The sequence below is a fragment of the Procambarus clarkii genome, chromosome 50, assembly GCF_040958095.1.
Source record: "Procambarus clarkii isolate CNS0578487 chromosome 50, FALCON_Pclarkii_2.0, whole genome shotgun sequence".
In the NCBI taxonomy this organism is placed as follows: Eukaryota; Metazoa; Arthropoda; class Malacostraca; order Decapoda; family Cambaridae; genus Procambarus; species Procambarus clarkii.
In genome coordinates this window covers 7130770-7152869 of record NC_091199.1, presented here as the reverse complement: position 1 = coordinate 7152869, position 22100 = coordinate 7130770, and the positions used below count along the sequence as shown (strand labels likewise).

General features: G+C 41.6%; 1 protein-coding gene across 4 annotated transcripts in view; it reads right to left on the bottom strand.

Annotated features, from left to right (window-relative positions):
• The window catches only part of LOC123772645 (uncharacterized), a 72713-nt gene that overhangs the window by 29169 nt on the left and 21444 nt on the right, over positions 1-22100 (bottom strand). For 2 of the 4 annotated variants that reach the window (XM_069303418.1, XM_069303416.1), the window contains 2 exons: positions 1895-1948; positions 219-336 (listed from right to left, as the gene is read on the bottom strand). In XM_069303418.1, coding sequence (XP_069159519.1) covers positions 219-336; positions 1895-1937 — 161 coding nt within the window. In that variant the 5' untranslated portion in view covers positions 1938-1948. Of the gene's footprint in view, positions 1-218; positions 337-675; positions 758-1894; positions 1949-5799; positions 5957-22100 lie in introns of those variants that run through there. The other 2 variants (XM_045765900.2, XM_069303417.1) reach the window with 2 other exon arrangements.

Sequence of the window (22100 nt, the reverse complement as noted above, 5' to 3'; positions counted from 1 at the left end):
CGTGAGTTCCAGAGACTGGATCCTTTTATTTCCATGGAGTGTTTGCACAGATTTAATCTGACTCTGGGGATATCAAAGATATACTGTATTTATTTCTGGTGTGGTTCAGTTACACCTATCAAGGAAAAGTGTCAGATCAAGATTAGCATTTAGGAACAAGGTTTTGTACATGTAGACAGCACATGAGAATGTGTGGAGAACCGCCTCAAGGTACTTACAACGTGGCCAGAGTGCTGGCATACAGCTGGGAGGTCTGGGCCCAGAAGCCAGAGACGGAGGAGGAGAGGTTGTTCCACTGTTCAGTGAACCAGTTGGCGTCCACCGCCCCACTCGACACTGTCACCAACACCGAACACACAATTAGGCAGTTAGGGTGTTACGAAGGCCTATATGGATCATCCAATAAGGTTAGAAGATTTCTAAATGTTACCACAGCTAGGCTTAGGCTCGGCTACACATACCTCTGGGAGTTTACACCAGCTGCTGACATAGACTTGACTAATTGTAAACTGTCAGCAAGACTATTCACATACTATGCGTCATTAAATCACTGAATGCGAAAAAATCAAGAATTTCAGAGATAACTCCATCAATGGTGTTTAAGAAATGTGTAAGTACTTCATTCATTATGATGTATTACCAGAAATGCTAGCCAAGTACCACAAGGTTACTTACTGTAGGTAATGGATGCACGGGCAGCCAGTTGGGCGGGTGTGGAACAGGAACAGTAACTGTGTAACTGATCAACCCTACATGTAAACTACCTTCTATAGAGACTGTTGTAGCTGACCACTTCTGCTATAACAAGAATATTGCTATATGGATATGTATTTGTGTATGTATGTATATTTATTTGCGTATTAAGAAATTGTGTTGCTAGCTTCACATGATTGTTACTGGCTTAGCTAAATGAACTGTGAGGTTCAGTTCCTGAACCCATTATGTGCCTCTGTAACCCATTCCACCCGCCCACGGGATGGATATGGGCTCCACCACCGCCCACTTGATGAGTATGTCCACCACCGCCTACTGGATGGGTAGGGGTCCACCACCACCCACGGGATGGATATGGGGGTCCACCACCACCCACGAATTGGGAATAATGTCCATCACGGCATATTACGTGGGCGGTGGTGGACCAGATATCCATCCTGTGGGCGGTGGTGGACCAGATACCCATCCTGTGGGCGGTGGTGGACCAGATACCCATCCTGTGGGCGGTGGTGGACCAGATACCTATCCTGTGGGCGGTGGTGGACCAGATACCCATCCTCCAGGTGGTGGCATATATTTAATCGGTTCTGGAACTGGAGGTAATTGTGTTTAGACAATGCAGTTTACGCTTGTGGTGAACAAGTTACTATATTATCTTGCAAGAAGTGTGTAATGAAGGCAGTTTACAGACAGTATACTGGCAGCAATGGACGAACTTGAGATACTTGGCAAAGATTTTGAGAAATATATCATTCCGGAAATGCATGGGCATTTCTGTGAGCAGCGGTGATTAGTGTTATATGCTAAATTCGTTGGGTTTTCACATTTAATTACATAGTGACGTAGTTGGTAATAGGACAGTTTTCCCTGACGAAGTTTACCTCGTGTCGGATCTACATAAAAAATGTGGTGGAAGTTCCCAGGTGGATACTTTTGTTAATTGTCATGTCTGCTATCATTTAGGATAATTTATTTAATGTCTCGGGGTTTTTGGTAGATAATTCCAAATACATATATATGTCATAAATAGGATTATTTCAATGTATTTGTGTGCTATCACGGTCGCACAATATGAAAGTTAGTTTTGATATCAATAAATGAGACTATACTATGAGCATTTATACCTAATGATGTGGCGTTCATCATAAGGAAAACAAAGTCACCACACAAATGTACTCACAAAAGATGACAAGAATGCCCACAAGCAGGAGCCGTCGGTCCATCCTCGTTCGTCCTGTGAAAGACAATCACCAACAATAAATATCGGGGTCGATCTCAGGATCGTTAAAGCAGCGGCCTTTCCCCAACATGCATTCATAAATTTTTACATATTGTGGATTAAAAATAAGTTTGCTCTCATATGTAAAATAATATTAAACAAGCCAGTGGCTTGTCAAAGAACCTTCTATTGTTTACTGAAATCTTTTCCAACGCTGTTTTGAACTGCAGTAAAGTCTTTACATTCACGGCTTCAGCAGGTAGGTGGTTCCATGGGCATAGTTAAAGGTTAGTTTGACTGTTCCTAATCCTTTGGTTGGCTCTTTTTTTACTACACTCCCACTTGTGCAACTTTCAGTGATTAGTGGATTATGACTCCTAGGTCCGTTATTTAATATATATTTTTAGAAGAAAAAAAAGATCTTGAATACACTCTGTCTCAGGTCTATATATACACTATTTTGTTGTTTTATTGTTCTCAAGCTGCATATTGGCAGTCTTAAGGTTATAATCAACGTCTTCTTTGAATGTATATTCCTTGAATGTATATTCTTTGAATATATATATTCTTTGAATGTATATTCTTTGAATGTGTAATCTTTGGCTGAGTTATCAGTTTTATCACGCATTCGGAGGCCAACATGAAATTAAATCCTCATGAAATGGACTAGCAATTGCCATTATTAATAATTCTCTTGCATATGTATTCAGCTTCAGAGACAAGCACATTACAATTGTGCCTTAAGAGAGTTCAAAGAGGAGTAATGTGTTAGGGATCAATTCTACCAACCCGGAAGGATTATTAAGACCACCGTTATTAACTTACCTGAACATAGTTTCGAGCTAAAATCAACTGAGAACATATATATATACTGAGAATTGGGGATACTGTACACCATTAAGTGTATATACCCCTGGCCCTCCACCAGATATAATTGTAATTGGTAAGACAAAATTTACAACAGATATTTCAGTAATTGTCATCATCATCTCCCACATCTCTCTCTCTCGTCCTGTGCCAACCTCATATAACTTTCCTACCTCTCTCACTTCTCTTCCTCCCACAATCCTCCCCTCTCTTACTATTCCCCACACTCTCTCTCTTTCTGTCACTACTCTTCTCCTTCCCCCTCTCTCACTCTCCTAAAATAACCCATCACATACGCTGTGAATTGAATAATTGCTATATCAATAGATGAGGCGTGACAAGAGACTGTTCACACAATTCACTACACAAATACCACATGATATAACCTGTGTGGGCATAGCTCCCGCACCATCACGTGTGGGGATGCTCTAATTGTTTTTTAAACTAGTATATAACTTGTATAAGCTGATTCATACACATTCTGTAGGTTTATTTATTTTTTGTTTACCTTTTGGGCGAGTTCACACGCTTGCATTCCGTTTTCTTTACCGGTATTAAGCCTAAGGCAAATTGATTATCTCAGTTATCATCGCAAGTAATGTGACCAAGATGCCATTATGGCCGACGCCACATGGCAGCGCTAACGTCCTAATATAGACCTTCACCTTAAAGATATACTCTATTTGAATTATGACAATCTCGTATTTTTTAAGTTGTCGCATTTCTTAATAACTGCTCAAATGCAGGCGATGAATCACAATAACCTGGCTAAAGTATGTTGACCAGACCACACACTAGAAGGTGAAGGGACGACGACGTTTCGGTCTGTCCTGGACCATTCTCAAGTCGATTTTGAGAATGGTCCAGGACGGACCGAAACGTCGTCGTCCCTTCACCTTCTAGTGTGTGGTCTGGTCAATAACTGCTCAAATAAAATTTCAGAACACATTCTTTTAACGAATTATAGTTAATACACCTTGATAATTTATTCAAAATCTGAAATTATGTTAGGGACTGAATTACACTTAATTATATACAATTAAATATAATTGCATTAGTGATTCTAGCAGTCGCAAACCTGGACGATATTCGTGACAAAAGTATACTTGCTGGTTGATCAGTAAACTATTTAGGCGGCTTTATTGACAATACAGAAACTGATAGAACTTAAGCCCAACACTAAACAGAAAATATATTTCATACTCTTAATTCATAATATATTTGGGTGTAATAACCATTTATACAAACAGATTACAAAATATACACATATGCGACTTAGATCACATGACAATACTGCAAACTTTAATGCTGATCAAAGGAAGGGCAACAATTATTGAAATATACTGATTCCTGTATATATAAACCTTCCACATGCCCCGTCTATCATAACATAACTTGGAGGCCTGGTCGAGGACCGGGCCGCGGGGACACTAAAGCCCCGAAATCATCTCAAGATAGATAACCCCAGACGATGCATGACGCAGGTAAGGCTAATGATTGAAGATGACACGAGAGGGAGCGTGACGAAGGAATATTCACACATCCGGTAAGGAAAAGATTAAATGAAAATGTTTGCTTGAGGTTGGTGGTGGCGTGGGAGGGGAGGCGACTTGGGGGGGTAGAAATAGCCTAAGCTACTCTATCCTTTTGAGATGTATATCTTTTTTAGTCTCGATAAACATACTTGAACTCAAGGCGACTTATGTCTCATTACGTCCGTAGTCGACTCCAACTGTCCTCTACAATTATCTCTTTGGCTTTAGCATATATATTGAGAAATGTGTAATTAGTCTACGTATAATTAGTGTTGAGATGTTACAGGTTCTGTAAAGAGGTATTTCTCGGTGTATGTACAATGATTACTTGACTCTGAGCTGTGTTCCAAGTTAAGGTTAAGTTCATACTGTTCTCTTAAGTTCACCAAAAGTTTATAAACATTCCAATTCGAAATAAATATTTACATCAAGAGGAATATTGGTATATGTATTAACACTCTTTATGTAAATAAACTCCTTAAGGAAGTAGAAAATACTTCAATGAATAGCCCTTAGTGTTGGGCATCAGACCAAATTTTAATTTATAATATAGGGGATAATATATGTACAGTATAAGCTAAGGTCATTTGCTTTAACGACCTTCGTAGTCGATGTCCCTAAAACCTTACTGGAATATTAAAATATTTGTATTGAGAAGTCATTTGATGTTAATTTAATTCATTATTAAAAAGTCATTATGATGATTTGGTGAAGTTAAGTAAAGCAGCTTTTATGGGTGGGTGACCTTATCGAAGTTAATTAATAGAACAGAACCCACAATTTTGGTTGTAATCACGCCGACTTTTATTACGTAGTTAAAAATACAAAGTCAAAATACCATAGATCCTAGCAATAATTATTGAAATTTTCCAAAAAGTCGACTACTTGTATAAGGGAAATTGAATGCAATTTTGAGTGGTATTACCATAGACACATTTAGAGAATATAGTTCTTAGAAATATCATGTAAGTTAGAGGATTAAATAGTTTAACATACTGATTTGAACAATGGCGACCATGAATACATTTATGTCATCTGATATTTTGTCTTACTAGGAAGGTAGACCAATAAGTGATGTAGCAGGAAACATTTAAAAATTTACCTTGATCTTGAAATTGAAATTGAAATAAGTTTATTGATGTAAAATACACACAAAGGGATGAGTTAGCTCAAGCTATCCTCACCCCGTTCAGTACATCGTGTTAATATATACATAGACACACATCACAAACAATAAACATATTACCGAACATTCTGAGAGATAAACATATACATTTCCTCCTTTACACAAGTAGTATGGTAACAGACGTACACACAAATACTTTTATGACCTAGGTATACTGTATAGACAATTTTTAATCTTGAAGTCTTAGGGATTATAATATTTTTTAAGAACAGCACGAAAGATTTCGTTGTAATAGTGATCCCAAACAGCCGACAGAGCTGTAAATGCTAACAACTTACAGAGTAGAGGAAGTGTTGTCGTGAGTCAGTAGCAGGAGGAGTTGAGAGTGTTAAGACTGAGGTGAGACTCAGCGGGTGTGCCCACTAGTACGTCATTAAGAAGGCGTGAGAAGGAACACGAGACGCACACGACGTTGGTAGTCACTACGGCACGACTGACCCCGTGGCTGGCCAAGCAGCTTAGTGTCTCCTGCTCTCCCTCTGTCCTCCTCCTCCCCCACCCCCTCTCTCTCACCTCCCTGTCATCCACCCCCTACATCACTCATCTCTATCTCTCCACCTCCCACCCCAACCATCCAGTGCCCCTCCAAACTGCCCTCAACCGAATCTCACTTTCCAACAACAAGAACGCCATTTATCATTTCAATATCGAATAACAACATAATTTAGCCTAAACTATTTATCATTTTTAATAATAGCAAATTGTAACACCTGAGCACGTATACAGGAGCCATAATTGCCCTCCACAACACAACATACAGCCAGCAATACTAATATATTTTTGCTTTATAACCATTTATACCTGCTTTTATGAGGCTTATTTGCATATCCAACTTCCATCTATGTTCTCTTGGTCTACTTCATCACAAGTTAAGAAGCTGCCATTTTGCTCCATGATTATTCCTCTCAATATTTTATATGTAGTGATCATATACCTTGTACTCTTTCTCTTCCTTAAATATCTGAGATTGAGTACCGTTTACGTGCCATGATGGATCAATCCTCCATGTACTGTCATCACTTACGGTGTGTAGCACATCTTCAAAGAATCGCTTAACATTCTTAAATGTCATTCTTATGATAATCAGCTTCTAATCTCTCCTAAGTCTTAAATGTCATTCTTATGATAATCAGCTTCTAATCTCTCCTAAGTCTTTCTTTCAAATTCCTGTAGTTGTGATGATTTTTTGATGGTTTTCTGTTTCCCCTTTTTTCATATTCATTACCTTACACTGATTGAGGTTGAACTCGAACAACCAATCATAAATGTTGTTGCGATAACTACACTGACATTTAGGAGCTCACTGCCTTGGGTTTGAAGTATATTTTTGTTTTCTGGCCATCAGGCACTTTCTTAGCTTGTTACTAATTATCCCGGCTCTACTGGGGCCAGATTCACGAAAGGACTTACGCAAGCACTTACAGACGTGTACCTCTTTCCTCAATCTTTGACGGCTTTGGTTACATTTATTAAACAGTTTACAAGCATGAAAACGTCCCATTTAACAGTTGTTATTGTTATAAACAGCCTCCTGGTGCTTCTGAGCTCATTAACTGTTTATTAATTGTAAACAAAGCCGCCAAAGATTGAGAAAAAATGTACAGGTTCGTAAGTGCTTTCGTGAATCTGGCCTCTGTTTTTCCATCGTCTTCACCAGACTTTCATTACGGACAATATCAATTACTTTTGACAGTAGAAAAATGAAATCTAACCAACTTTATTTTTCCTGTCGTGTTTTGTTATTGACTTCCATGATGTTTATCTCGTATGACTTTCCGGTCCCTCTCTAAAACCATGTTGACCTTCCATTGCAAAGTTCACCCTCATTAGATGGTTCATTATTCTCTTTCAGATTACTATCTTCAGTACTTTGCAAGGAATGTGTTAGTGACACTGGTCAATACTTGAGCACCTGTCATCAGGCGTGAGCCTGCTGTGTTGTGTCTACAGTTCCTCCAAGGAATGTGTTAGTGACACTGGTCAATACTTGAGCACCTGTCATCAGGCGTGAGCCTGCTGTGTTGTGTCTACAGTTCCTCCAAGGCACTGTAGCACACGGCACTCCTTTTTCTACATAACATTAAACATATTTTATACATACTGTACTTCATTTGCCACGTCAGGTTTCCCACACCTCAGCTTCGTCAGTAACGTACTCACCTCTTCCATAGATATATTAGCTGTCAAGCGGTCTTGTACACTTTACGGGCTATTCACGCCCGTGCCACCTCTTGGGTGGCTTAATCTTCATCAATCAATCAATCTTGTACACTCCTCACACAAGAACATCCAATCACGTTGGCATCATCACCTCACTCGTCACCACCAATCAATCACACCTTCAAAGTATTCTACTTCTTTTCTACACTATTTAACTGGCTGTTTCATATCCATGTATTGATAATGTATATGGAACCTATATAATAAGATTAATGTGTGGAAATAAGCTGTATTTCAGGAAATTTGTGGCATCTTTGAACTGCGAGCAATGAATTTATTTATTTATTTATTTATATACAAGAAGGTACATTGGGTTTGTGAGAATACATAGCATAGTATTTACAATCTTGTAAAGCCACTAGTACGTGCAGCGTTTCGGGCAGGTCCTTAATGTAACAGATAATTTTAAGTAGGTAAATTCTAGCAGAATTAATAAAATGAAAACAGATACATTGCAAGAAAAAAATGAGATGAGAGAGATTAGTAAGTATATTAAAGCACATTGGTATATTAAAGCTCTGATTGAGACAGAAGACAAATTATTACAGAAGAGAACCAGTGGTGTTGACCAGACCACACACTAGAAGGTGAAGGGACGACGACGTTTCGGTCCGTCCTGGACCATTCTCAAGTGGTCTTGAGAATGGTCCAGGACGGACCGAAACGTCGTCGTCCCTTCACCTTCTAGTGTGTGGTCTGGTCAACATACTTCAGCCACGTTATTGTGACTCCTGGCCTGCAGAAGCACTGGTGTAACAGTGGCCACTATGACCACACATTACGGACGTCAAGTTAAACACGAACTTTGTTTACAATTTATAACAAGAATAAACACATGACGCATTCAACAGTTCAAGCATCTTTTACATGAATGGCTAAAATATATATACTATTTTACAGAAAATATTTATTAAATTACAAGTCTAATAATGATGTACTGTGGTGAATTCAACGTTCGTATTGCTGTAGATCACTGAATAGAAAAGCCCACTCGGAGTTTGGAGGAAGCAAATGTAACTTATAGCAGAGAAGCGTGTGCGAGCATGTTCTTTAGTCGAGGTAAAGGTCTTGTTGTCAGTTGTTGTGGGGTTGGATCCATTGTCCACAAGACAAGCAGCAAATCTTTAGAGATGAGTGCTTAAGAACTTCAGAGTTCCACTCTGAAAGCAGCAAACCCTTAGAGATGAGTGCTTGAGAACTTCAGAGTTCCACTCTGAAAGCAGCAAACCCTTAGAGATGAGTGCTTGAGAACTTCAGAGTTCCACTCTGAAGTTCTCCAAATCCACTCCTCCAAATTCCCCACCTCCTCCACACTCCCTCACCTACTCCTCTACACTCCCTCACCTACTCCTCCACACTCCCCCACCTACTGCTCCACACTCCCTCACCTACTCCTCTACACTCCCTCACCTACTCCTCTACACTCCCTCACCTACTCCTCCACACTCCCCCACCTACTCCTCCACACTCCCTCACCTACTCCTCCACACTCCCCCACCTACTCCTCCACACTCCCCCACCTACTCCTCCACACTCCCTCACCCACTCCTCCACACCCCCCTCCCCCACTCCTCCACACCCCCCTCACCACCTTCCCCACACCCACCACACCTCTGGCGCCACCGGATCACCAGGCAACTGTCAGTTGGTGGTGGCAACCACCATAACAACTGAAAATGCCGCCACCATTATCGCCTTGGAATTTTTTAGGCGGTATGGTGGCAATGTTTTGTCATTTAGTTGTTCTTTAGTGCATGTGCTGGTGGCCTGCTGGAGACAGTGATGGTTATCAGGGTATCATTCTGGGTGCAGATCTCCAGCGCCATTATGTCGACGTCTCGACGGTTGTCAGATATTATATCATTTAACTCCAGTGTTTGTGTATCTTAATCCATCTTCCTCTAAAGGCTTCGCTGGGTTGCTCTCATGGACCATGTCAACGGCTTCCAGATCCCTGTCACCTTGTTGAAAAATAATTTTGTCTACATTCCTGTCTTTATTTAAATGTTTTACTTCAGCAAAGTTCAGTTTCAGTCTATCTCTGTCGCCCAAGCACTTGGACTGGACGGTAGAGCGACGGTCTCGTTTCATGCAGGTCGGCGTTCAATCCCCGACCAACCCAAGTGGTTGGGCACCATTCCTTCCCTCCGTCCCATCCCAAATCCATATCCTGACCACTCCTTCCCAGGGCTATATAATCGTAATGGCTTGGCGCTTTCCCCCTGATAATTCCCCTCTCTTACCTTTGAAAGATCCCGTCTTAATGATCATTGTTTCTCATCCTCATCACTTTACAATGTCCTGATATCCTAAGGACTTTTGTCATTGGTTCACTCAATTTACTATCACCCTTCAGGGGCGAGACTTACCTCTTATACAGTTGCCTATCATCTGTTATCGTACTGACTCCTTTCTTTCACCCCCGTTCCCTCTATCCACCCTTACCCTCCATCCTTCGCGGTACAAACCATCCTCCACTACCCTCCGTACCCCTCCCCCCTCCCCCCTTACATTCCTCCTCACAAACACATACTGGTTGTTAGAGTCAATCAATGCTACCATGGCAAATAATATACACAAACCCGTCTATTAAGTGACCCTCAGTTGGAATCACTGTTATAGTATTGTATATATTATTATTATTATTATTATTATTATTATTATTATTATTATTATTATTATTATTATTATTATTATTATTATTATAGGCCAATATTTTTGCTCCGAGTCGTCGGGAAAATCTCTGAAAGATAGTTTTCGAAAGAGTACAAAAGCATCTTGAAAAGAATTATCAATTAACAAGCAATTGAGTTTTAGAGTAGACAAAAGAGCAGGTGTAGCCTGCAGGCCACAGGTCACCTCCACAAGTGCAGGTCGTGGTGTCACTTAAGTGTCAAGTAAAATACCTTTTGCAACATGTCATTCATTTGTATATTTTTTTTACCTTGGTAACATTGATTTGATCGGGACGTTTTGTGAGTCAAAGTGAGAGACGGAAGGTGTGGGCGGGTGTGGGGGTGGTGGATAGTGAGAGAGAGAGAGAGAGAGAGAGAGAGAGAGAGAGAGAGAGAGAGAGAGAGAGAGAGAGAGAGAGTGAGAGAGTGAGAGAGTGAGAGAGAGTGAGAGAGAGAGAGAGAGAGAGAGAGAGAGAGAGAGAGAGAGAGAGAGAGAGAGAGAGAGAGAGAGAGAGAGAGAGACAGAGAGTATGGAGAAGAGATGGGGAAGCAGATATCTGCAAGCGTTGCAGAGAGACCAGTAAATTAACAAATTATGAATAATAAAAAGTAACATATGGAAGAGAAGCCATTACGAAGGTAATGAAGCGAGTGTGTAAAAGTGTAAGTGTACCAAACTGTGCAACACACATCAAGTTTTAACTCACACCTACACACACACACATTTACTTCACTAGCACAGACAAAATAACACCGACTTACAGAATATGCACGAATATCAAAATATTTCAATGTGCCAGTTGAAGGGATGAAAACTCATGATAGCACCAAGATATAGGACATAGGTTTATGGGTAAAAAAAGTGTGATTATTGTATTCCCGTTATGGGCGTGTGTGTAATAGCTGTAATTACCTAAGTGTAGTTACAGGACGAGAGCTACGCTCGTGGTGTCCCGTCTTCCCAGCACTATCTGTCATACGAGGCTATTAAACTACTGTCGGGCCTCCACCACCTTCTCACTTAACTTAAAAAGACAGTAAAACAGTAGAATTGTTCTCGCCAAGCTGTATGTCTCCTGTTCACTTGCCTTCTTCACTGCCATTAGTAACTACATGCTAGCTGTTTAGCTAATTACAAGCTAATTGCTGCCCCTCCACCGCTCGACTAACCACATGCGCTGCCCCACCGCCGACGAGGTGCGTGGTACGAGCTGTTAGAGCAGATGTACTGCACCTGTGACCCCGAGCACCACCGGGCACTGGGGCGCCGAGCACACCGGGCACAGGGGTCATTTAACTGACCCTGCTGAGTGGTCCGCCTTTCTTACCGATGGATTAAGGCGGCGTGTGTGTTCCTTGAGGGCGTAGGGGCAGCAGCGTGGAGGATGAGACGAGCACCAGCAGAGGACCAGCCCTTAGTGTAACGACTTTACAAGTGCATGTAACCATGATTCCAGGCGACACCTCCATTATATTTGAAGGTATTCCGAATCAAGTGTTTAATTGATTCTCGATTTTAGTATTAATTTTTTGTTGTGCCTGCAGGATGGTGCTGTTAGCTCTTGGACCCTGCCTTACTAACCGTAGGTTGTCTAAGGTAGACCAATTTTTTTCTTGTCACATTTACTATGTATTTGTCTAACACACAAACATACAGGCATCCTCAGGATGCAGCCCACAGCTGCTAACTCCCAGGTTCCTATCTACTGCTAGGTGAACAGGATCATCAGGCGAAACAAACTTTGTCCATTTGTAACTGCATTGGCCGGGAATAGAACCCGGGTCCTTACGACTACGAACCACGAGCGCTGTCCGCTCGGCCGTTCGTAGATACTCGCCTAATTGTGCTTGCGAGGGTTGAGCTCTGGCTCTTTGGTCCCGCCTCTCAACCGTCAATCAACTGGTGTACAGGTTCCTGAGCCTACTGGGCTCTATCATATCTACATTTGAAACTGTGTATGGAGTCAGCCTCCACCAAATCACTGCCTAATACATTCCATCTGTTAACTACTCTGATACTGAAAAGTTCCTTCTAACGTCTGTGTGGCTCATGTGGGTACTCAGTTTCCACCTGTGTCCCCTTGTTCGCGTGCCACCAGTGTGTGTGTGTGTGTGTGTGTGTGTCCCCAAGAGACGCCACGTGGGTGGGAAATACAGACACACATACGTACATAAATATTAACACTATACTCCGCCACGCGACCTAAATAACATCACGGGTCACTGATCACTAACTTTATACGACGGAATATATTGACCATTATATAAATCTGTGCAATACAACAGACGTATTATATAGCTGGAAAAGGGGTGTAATTTATATAGCCACATTACTGTTTATAAACAGTTCTACCAGCACTAATTTATATGATCTAACACGGCACTAATTCATATAGCCTATTAATGTTGTAGTTTGTGAACCTCCTGCAGTGATCTAGTTATGTACAATATGTATTTATATACACCATGGTTGTCATTAGCAATAATGATCTTAAAATATAAATGTATAAATGTTTGACTGTAGGCAAGTATGATGACAGGATCCATATCAAGAAGAGTTATCAATGTGAGAGTTGATATTATTCTTCAGCTTTGTCTTGCCCTTGTTAGACCCCTTTTACAGCATACACTTCACTTTTGTCTTGCCCTTGTTAGACCCCTTTTACAGCATACACTTCACTTTTGTCTTGCCCTTGTTAGACCCCTTTTACAGCATACACTTCACTTTTGTCTTGCCCTTGTTAGACCCCTTTTACAGCATACACTTCACTTTTGTCTTGCCCTTGTTAGACCCCTTTTACAGCATACACTTCACTTTTGTCTTGCCCTTGTTAGACCCCTTTTACAGCATACACTTCACTTTTGTCTTGCCCTTGTTAGACCCCTTTTACAGCATACACTTCACTTTTGTCTTGCCCTTGTTAGACCCCTTTTACAGCATACACTTCACTTTTGTCTTGCCCTTGTTAGACCCCTTTTACAGCATACACTTCACTTTTGTTCACAATATTATATAATACACATTATCAAGAAAATGTGCACTGAAGAACAACAATGTTCTGGCATTAGAAGCCTCTCTAATGAGTGCATTAAAAAAGTATTCTCAATCGACTTGAGAATGGTCCAGGACGGACCGAAACGGTCGTCGTCCCTTCACCTTCTAGTGTGTGGTCTGGTCAACATTAAAAAGTATATATTTAACATTCTATACACAGAAGAATAATAATATGCGGACATAAATTAAATATATAAATTGATAGAAGATAAAAAGGAAGTATATTAACAGTAATAAATATAAGCACACAAAATAGAACACGAAACAACGGCCACAAACCGGATGAATTTAGATTCAGAAAATAATTGTGACCCGACCAGCTTGGAAAAAGGATTGTGGATTAATGTAGCCCCGTTGCCAGGCTTCCCAACACAGGCGGGGTCGTTGTCCTGACAATACTTACACTGTTCAATAAACCCTTGAACTATATGTTTAACACATCTCTAACCCTGACCATGGAGGACACAAGAAAATGTATATATTCTGGTTAGCATTGTAAATGTGTGGCCACGTCTGTGGTAGAAAATAATAATAATAATAATAATAAAAATACTTACACAAATGACTGGTTCTTGCTGGCTATCAGTAACACCTGCAACGTTCTCAATACTACGCTCTTAATTGTTATATTATTTGTAATAGTAGTATATAAAATAAACTTATTAATATTAAAACTAATTAAAACACTAAATCAATTCCACCTAAATTAATTCTAGCAGTTGAAGGGCCTTAATGTTCCTAACAATCGATAGACCCTAATGATCCGGGTCTAATGTCCACGGTTGCTGGAACAACCGTGGACATCTTCAAGAGGAAACTAGATTGTTTCCTTCAAGGAGTGCCGGACCAACCGGGCGGTGGTGGGTATGTGGGCCTGCGAGCCGCTCCAAGCAACAGCCTAGTGGACCAAACTCTCACAAGTCAGGCCTGGCCTCGGGCCGGGCTTGGGGAGTAGAAGAACTCCCAGAACCCCATCAACCAGGTATATGTGGGCCTGCGAGCCGCTCCAAGCAACAGCCTAGTGGACCAAACTCTCACAAGTCAGGCCTGGCCTCGGGCCGGGCTTGGGGAGTAGAAGAACTCCCAGAACCCCATCAACCAGGTATATGTGGGCCTGCGAGCCGCTCCAAGCAACAGCCTAGTGGACCAAACTCTCACAAGTCAGGCCTGGCCTCGGGCCGGGCTTGGGGAGTAGAAGAACTCCCAGAACCCCATCAACCAGGTATATGTGGGCCTGCGAGCCGCTCCAAGCAACAGCCTAGTGGACCAAACTCTCACAAGTCAGGCCTGGCCTCGGGCCGGGCTTGGGGAGTAGAAGAACTCCCAGAACCCCATCAACCAAGTATCAACCAGGTATCCTAGCTATCGATAGACCTTAAATCCTGTGAAGTTACAGGCGTATAAATGTAAAACCTCAATCATCTAAACAGAGATTCATTCTGTGGTGGAAATAACCAAGTAACAGAAGCACCTTAAGCAGGAAGGAATTAATTCCACAGTTTTTTATGACAATACTTTACGCCTTGAATCTGATGAGTTGTAACGTATTCTTGAAGGTAAAACCTAAGAGCTCGAAGTGTAAATGGACCAGGAAGATTGGCCTTAGCTGCCTCCCACTAAAACAGTCGTGGGGAAGTACTCAGTCCGCTACAACAGTTGTGGGGTAGTACGCAGACCTGAGTACTTCCATTACAACAGTTGTGGGGTAGTACGCAGACCTGAGTACTTCCATTACAACAGTTGTGGGGTAGTACGCAGACCTGAGTACTTCCATTACAACAGTTGTGGGGTAGTACGCAGACCTGAGTACTTCCATTACAACAGTTGTGGGGTAGTACGCAGATCTGAGTACTTCCATTACAACAGTTGTGGGGTAGTACGCAGACCTGAGTACTTCCATTACAACAGTTGTGGAGAAGTACGCAGACCTGAGCGTCACGGAGGACGATCCAGTTAGCGGCGGTAGAGCTGTCTGGTGCCTGACATATACGCACACTCTATACGCACATTCTATATGCATGCACGCGCGCCTGGACATCCAGCCCCGGACCCGAACCCTCAACACAAGAAAACGTCCAAAGATTTCAAACAAGGATCGTTTCTGAGCAAAGGTCTGAGCTCCGAGGGAAGAATGAGGCAGCTGGACCTCTCTACACTCCAAGATAAGGGCAAGACGTGATAGCTACATATAAGATTCTAAGAGGGAATTGACATAGTAGACCTAAGAGCATTGTTCAAAACTAGGAACAGCTGAACGAAAGTTCATAGATGGAAGTTAGAGACAAAACGGGTCACAGAGATGTCAGAAAGTACTTTTTAGTGCTAGAGCCGCCAATAAGTGGAATAGAGTAGGCTTACAAATGATTGAAGATCAACAAACCACAATGTAGGACAGACAATAGAATCATCGACTTGAGAATGGTCCAGGACAGACCGAAACGTCGTCGTCCCTTCATCTTCTAGTGTGTGGTCTGGTCAACTTACTTTAGCCTCGTCATTGTAACTCATCGCCTGCAGACAATAGAAGTTTTTCATCCATAGGGTTTCAAACCCATGGAACCGCCTACCAGCTGAAGCCGTAAATGATAAAACACTGCTGAATTTTATAATTCAACTTGAAACAAATTACCAGGACAAATAGAGGGACCTTTTGACAAAGCCGCCGGCTTCCTATCCTCGTCCAGGCCACTAGTGTTAATTATTAGTTTTACCTACAGCCTTCTAATTTTCCCTCGAAGAAAAATAGAGGATTTGAAAAGTGTTAAGAGGAAGTGAGGGGAAAGTTGTAAGGCTAAGAGCGATAGGAGAGGATAAATGAGAGGAGAGTGAAGGCAGGGAAGTTGACAGGGTAGAATAAGCGAAAAAGTGGTTGAGGATCAAGGACTAGGACAGATTTTGAGACGGAATTTGAGATGGAACGACAGGAAGGTATGAGAGGGGGGGGGGAAGGGAATTGAAATTGAAATTGAAATAAGTTTATTGAGGTAAAATACACACAAAGGGATGAGGTAGCTCAAGCTATTCTCACCCCGTTCAGTACATCGCGTTAATACATACATTGACACACATCACAAACAATAAACATATTACCAAACATTTGAGAGATAAACAGCTACATTTCCTAAGGGATAAGGGAGGGACGATGATGAAAGAGATGAAAGGAGTTATAGATCGGATGGTATAGAAATTCGACGCTTAAATGAACGTAATATATGCAGACGCCAAGAAATATTGCGAATTAACATTAAAAACGAAGTAACTAAAAGAAGAAAACGGAAGTAATAATGTAGGGATAACTGGCTGATTTTTTACTTGAGCTAACTTCATAATTTCATATTGGATATTTCAGCAGATGTTGTACAGCAAGATGAAGGATTTATATCCTTGCCTCTCCCAGTTGTGGGTTCAAATTATGTTGGATATAAGTGGTTTCATACGTGTTAACAACTAATTAGTTGACACGCTGTACTGAACGGGGTGAGAATAGCTTGAGCTGCATCATCCCTTTGTGTGTGTATTTATACCTCAATAAACTTATTTCAGTTTCAGTTCAATGTCAAAGTACTGTAATAAGTAACAGGAGATATCAAATATCAAATATGGTGGCATGAGTTTGCGACCAGGTCGAGCCGGGAATGAGTCGATAGCCCACGTTGGCTTCTACTCAATACCTATGAATCTTGGATTGAATTCTTGTGAGTCAGGAAAAGTGCTCCCAATTCCTGGAACTGTTTTCCTACGGAGATTTGGTCAACTGGAATGTTTTCTATGTTTGGGGAATTGTGTGCAGAAGTTCGGAGAATTCAACAAAGCGATTTTTTAAATCTGCTCCTAACGTAATGCCTCATATTATTATTGATTCACGCAAATAATATGAGTTATAATATGAGTTAATAATATGAGTTTTGAGAGCTATGATGCTACTAAGTCTCACTAAAGTTTATAGAAAGGGAGAGACACATAGTATTAGGAGTTATCTTGGATTTATGCAAACTAATTTGTTAAAGAAACACAAGGTAAGCCATTCTATGTATTCTCACAAACCCAATGTACCTTCTTGTATATAAATAAATAAATAAAAAATAAATAAAAAGTAATTGAGTCAAAATCGAGTGGGAAGCCTCTGATATTTACCTATTATAGGAATGATTTGGACACATCATGCCTTAACCAAACTATCAACGCTCTACAAATCGAGACCCAGAATGTGGAATGACCTTCCCATTCATGTCAAAGGCTGTAGCTCTCTCAACCAGTTTAAGAGGATAACTAAGTTCTACCTAATAAACTCCATGTAACCTCCCTGGGATTGGGTGGTTATAGATAGGAGCTGCCTCGTATTGGCCAATAGGCCTTCTGCAGTTACCTTTGTTCTTATGTTCTCATGTTCTTACCTTACCCCCTAAATGTCAACCAGGGTCTGGCTATTTTGAAACAATACTGTTTGTTGACCAAGCTGTAAAATTGTTGATTTCTGCCATGTTCCCTTCCCCCCTTTTTTTACACAATTTATACTTTAATCTCGATTAGTATTAACCTTTAGTCTAAGTGTTTTCCACTACACCTTGCCCGAAACACTGTGCGTATTAGTGGCTTTAAGTAAAGTCAATTTTATTCAGGAAAGTACATACATAGTTGTTTTACAAACATAATGTTGGATTTATAGATAGAGCCTAGTACATACAATACCTAAAGCCACTAGTAGGCTTTAGGTATTGTATGTACTAGCTCTATCTATAAATCCAACATTATGTTTGTAACTCATCTTCTTTGTATGTACATTTACCTCAAAAAGCTTTTTGATTTTTTGATTTTGAAGAGCAACAATTACAAACTTGTAAATGATACAAAAGTAGGACTGAAAAACACTTTGGTAAATTCACAATTGATAGAAGACGATTTTGATTAGCTTTTAAATTACAACTGAGTGTGTGGAAGTGAGACATGAGGGAATTCACCTTGTATTTATTTATAATGTTTGTGTCTTGTTGACCAGACTACACACTAGAAAGTGAAGGGACGACGACGTTTCGGTCCGTCCTGGACCATTCTCAAGTCAAGGACCGTTCACAATCGACTTGAGAATGGTACAGGACGGACCGAAACGTCGTCGTCCCTTCGCCTTCTAGTGTGTGGTCTGGTCAACATATTTCAGCCACGTTACTGTGACTCCTCGTCTGTATGCTTGTGACTTATTTGGGTACTCAGTTTCCATCTGTGTTCCCTTGTTTGTATATGGCCCATGCTAATAGTCTGTCTTGTCTCTTTCCCCCCGTCATTTTGCTTGTTGTGATTATATCCACCGTTTCTTTTTCTTGGTCCGTCCTGGACCATTCTTAAGTTGATTGTGAGAATGGTCCATGACGGACCGAAACGTCGTCGACCCTTCACTTTCTTGTGTGTGGTTTGGTCAACAATTCCCCTCGATATTTTGCATGTTGCAATCATGTCCCCTCCGCGTCTTCTCTCATCTATGGTTCCGAGGTCTAGTTCCCATAACTCTGGCACTTATTGTGTTGTAAATTTTTACACTTTATAATTTTTATTTTATGATTCAAAAGGTGTGGATTCGAGGCCGGTGCTGCACGTTTCAATATCAGTCTAACAAAGACTGGATCTGAAAGAGTCGTGGTTTAGGTTTGAGACCGATGTCCTAGTGTTTACCAGCGTGCCCATATGCTACGGATGTTGAGTGAAGGTGGGTGGGTGGGGGTGAGAAATGTGGATGGAGGGAGTATAATGGGGTGTGAATGAGTAAAGCGTGGGTCGTGGGGGGATGGTGGGGGAGGAAGTGTATGTGTGTGTGCACTCCACACCATGTGTGTGTGGTGCAACACGCCACAAGGGTCAGTGGCGCAGGTGTGGCTGACAACGGAGCGTGCGTTGTGTTGTGCCTGGCTCACGCCTCTTGACTGACCCGTCCTCAAGTGCTCACACACCGCTATTTTGGTGGCCTCATACACCCTCTCGCTTCACCACTAGTGCCTCCTGACCTCTGCTAACGACTCACAAGACCACCTCCTCAACCTTGTAAGTTGTTATTGCTGCTGTACCGGCCACATAGCAGGATCACTGAGACATCAGTCTGGGTTAAACACATTAATAATTGTCTAACTAGCGTCAAAAGATTGTTATTGGCGTAGCTAAACGAACTGAAACCTGACCGATTATGTGCCTCTGTAATCCTTTACGCCACCGCCCACGAGATGAGTATGGGGTGCATAATAAAGAAAGAAATTGAATTGAATAGAACAATACCAGATATTTCGGGATTAAAATGTTCTAAGGTGCATATACACCGAGAAATACACATGTCGATGCATTTTCTAAATAAATTATAATTACTAGCATAACTGATAACATAATACAATATTGAAATTTAAAATATTTGTTTATAAATGTTCATCGTGTACATTTAATCAGTTACTGATGTGATCACTGTCTAAAACTATGATAGTTTAAGGATGTGTTTTAAGGCCTATCATCCCCTGGAGGGTTACTAAGGCCTATCATCCCCTGGAGGGTTACTAAGGCCTATCATCCCCTGGAGGGTTACTAAGGCCATCACAGTAGCTTACTGACCAACGAGCAAGTATACTAAAGTCCTGAACATAGTCCAAGTTTTCTTCTTATTGGGGGAGTGTTGTACATGCTGCTATGGCGGTATGTCCACTCACAAGATGAGTGGCGCTGCCCAATACTGTCACTATGGCGGTGTGTCCACTCACAAGATGAGTGGCGCTGCCCAATACTGTCACTATGGCGGTATGTCCACTCACAAGATGAGTGGCGCTGCCCAATACTGTCACTATGGCGGTATGTTCACTCACAAGATGAGTGGCGCTGCCCAATACTGTCACTATGGCGGTATGTCCACTCACAAGATGAGTGGCGCTGCCCAATACTGTCACTATGGCGGTGTGTCCACTCACAAGATGAGTGGCGCTGCCCAATACTGTCACTATGGCGGTGTGTCCACTCACAAGATGAGTGGCGCTGCCCAATACTGTCACTATGGCGGTGTGTCCACTCACAGGATGAGTGGTGCTGCCCAATACTGTCACTATGGCGGTGTGTCCACTCACAGGATGAGTGGTGCTGCCCAATACTGTCACTATGGCGGTGTGTCCACTCACAAGATGAGTGGCGCTGCCCAATACTGTCACTATGGCGGTGTGTCCACTCACAAGATGAGTGGCGCTGCCCAATACTGTCACTATGGCGGTGTGTCCACTCACAAGATGAGTGGTGCTGCCCAATACTGTCACTATGGCGGTATGTCCACTCACAGGATGAGTGGCGCTGCCCAATACTGTCACTATGGCGGTATGTCCACTCACAAGATGAGTGGCGCTGCCCAATACTGTCACTATGGCGGTATGTTCACTCACAGGATGAGTGGCGCTGCCCAATACTGTCACTATGGCGGTATGTCCACTCACAAGATGAGTGGCGCTGCCCAATACTGTCACTATGGCGGTATGTTCACTCACAAGATGAGTGGCGCTGCCCAATAAACTCGCCCCTCGGGGCAAAATTTAAAAATTTTAAATAGTCCAAGACTAAAGTATGCTCTGTATATGTATATCTCTGTAAAACTAGTTATATCATCTTGTGATCTAATGATATATAATGATATATGATCATTAAGATAATTTTACAGAAAAAAAACGTATTTAGTGAGCTTTATGGACTAGAAAATGTCATAATATTCATTTAAATATATTTTCACCTTAATTATATTATCATAACTCCCTAGGCAAGGCGAAGACAACCTGACTGATCATTTTCATCACTAAAATAGTGCCAATAAATTTGACTGATACAAATATAGAGGTTATGAAATTCCAGCTCTTGGCCTCCAGGTAAGGAGGTTACCTCTTTTCCTTGGACGTAAAGCTCAGTTACCTCCAGATAACTGCCTTTAATACAACATAATATCCAGCCTTACATTTATTAAACATGACTCATAGAACCCAAAGGAGCTCAGTTTATCGACATTTCAACTCTTTTAATTTAATTTATCCAGATGCAGGCGATGAGTCACAATAACGTGGCTGAAGTATGTTGACCAGACCACACACTAGAAATTGAAGGGACGACGACGTTTCGGTCCGTCCTGGAGCTGCCTCGTATGGGCCAATAGGCCTGCTGCAGTTCTCATTACTACTATCCCCTACACCTGACTTTCCTCCTCAGCTCTCTCTTGCCTATTTAATGCCTGTCCCTACCTGTCCTCATCACAATCGACTTGAGAATGGTCCAGGACGGACCGAAACGTCGTCGTCCCTTCAATTTCTAGTGTGTGGTCTGGTCAACTTAATTTATCCAGGTCATTTTAATGGGGGGTTTTAATGGTCTTTACTTAAGAAGAAGCAACTTTTCACCCCAAAAACTTCCACACTTGAGTAAAGTGTTGGGTGTGTCGACCTCCAGGACCATCACGGGGCCAGTGATCGGAGGCACTATGTGTATACGTAGCAACTATGTGTAATTGTGAACTGAACTCTGTGTAAATATTATCGTCGGTGTATTCATTCATTACGAATGTTAAGCTTTGTTATGTATTAATACACTGTTAGGAACACATATCAGGATTAATGTGAGCACTTTTATACACTGAAAATTA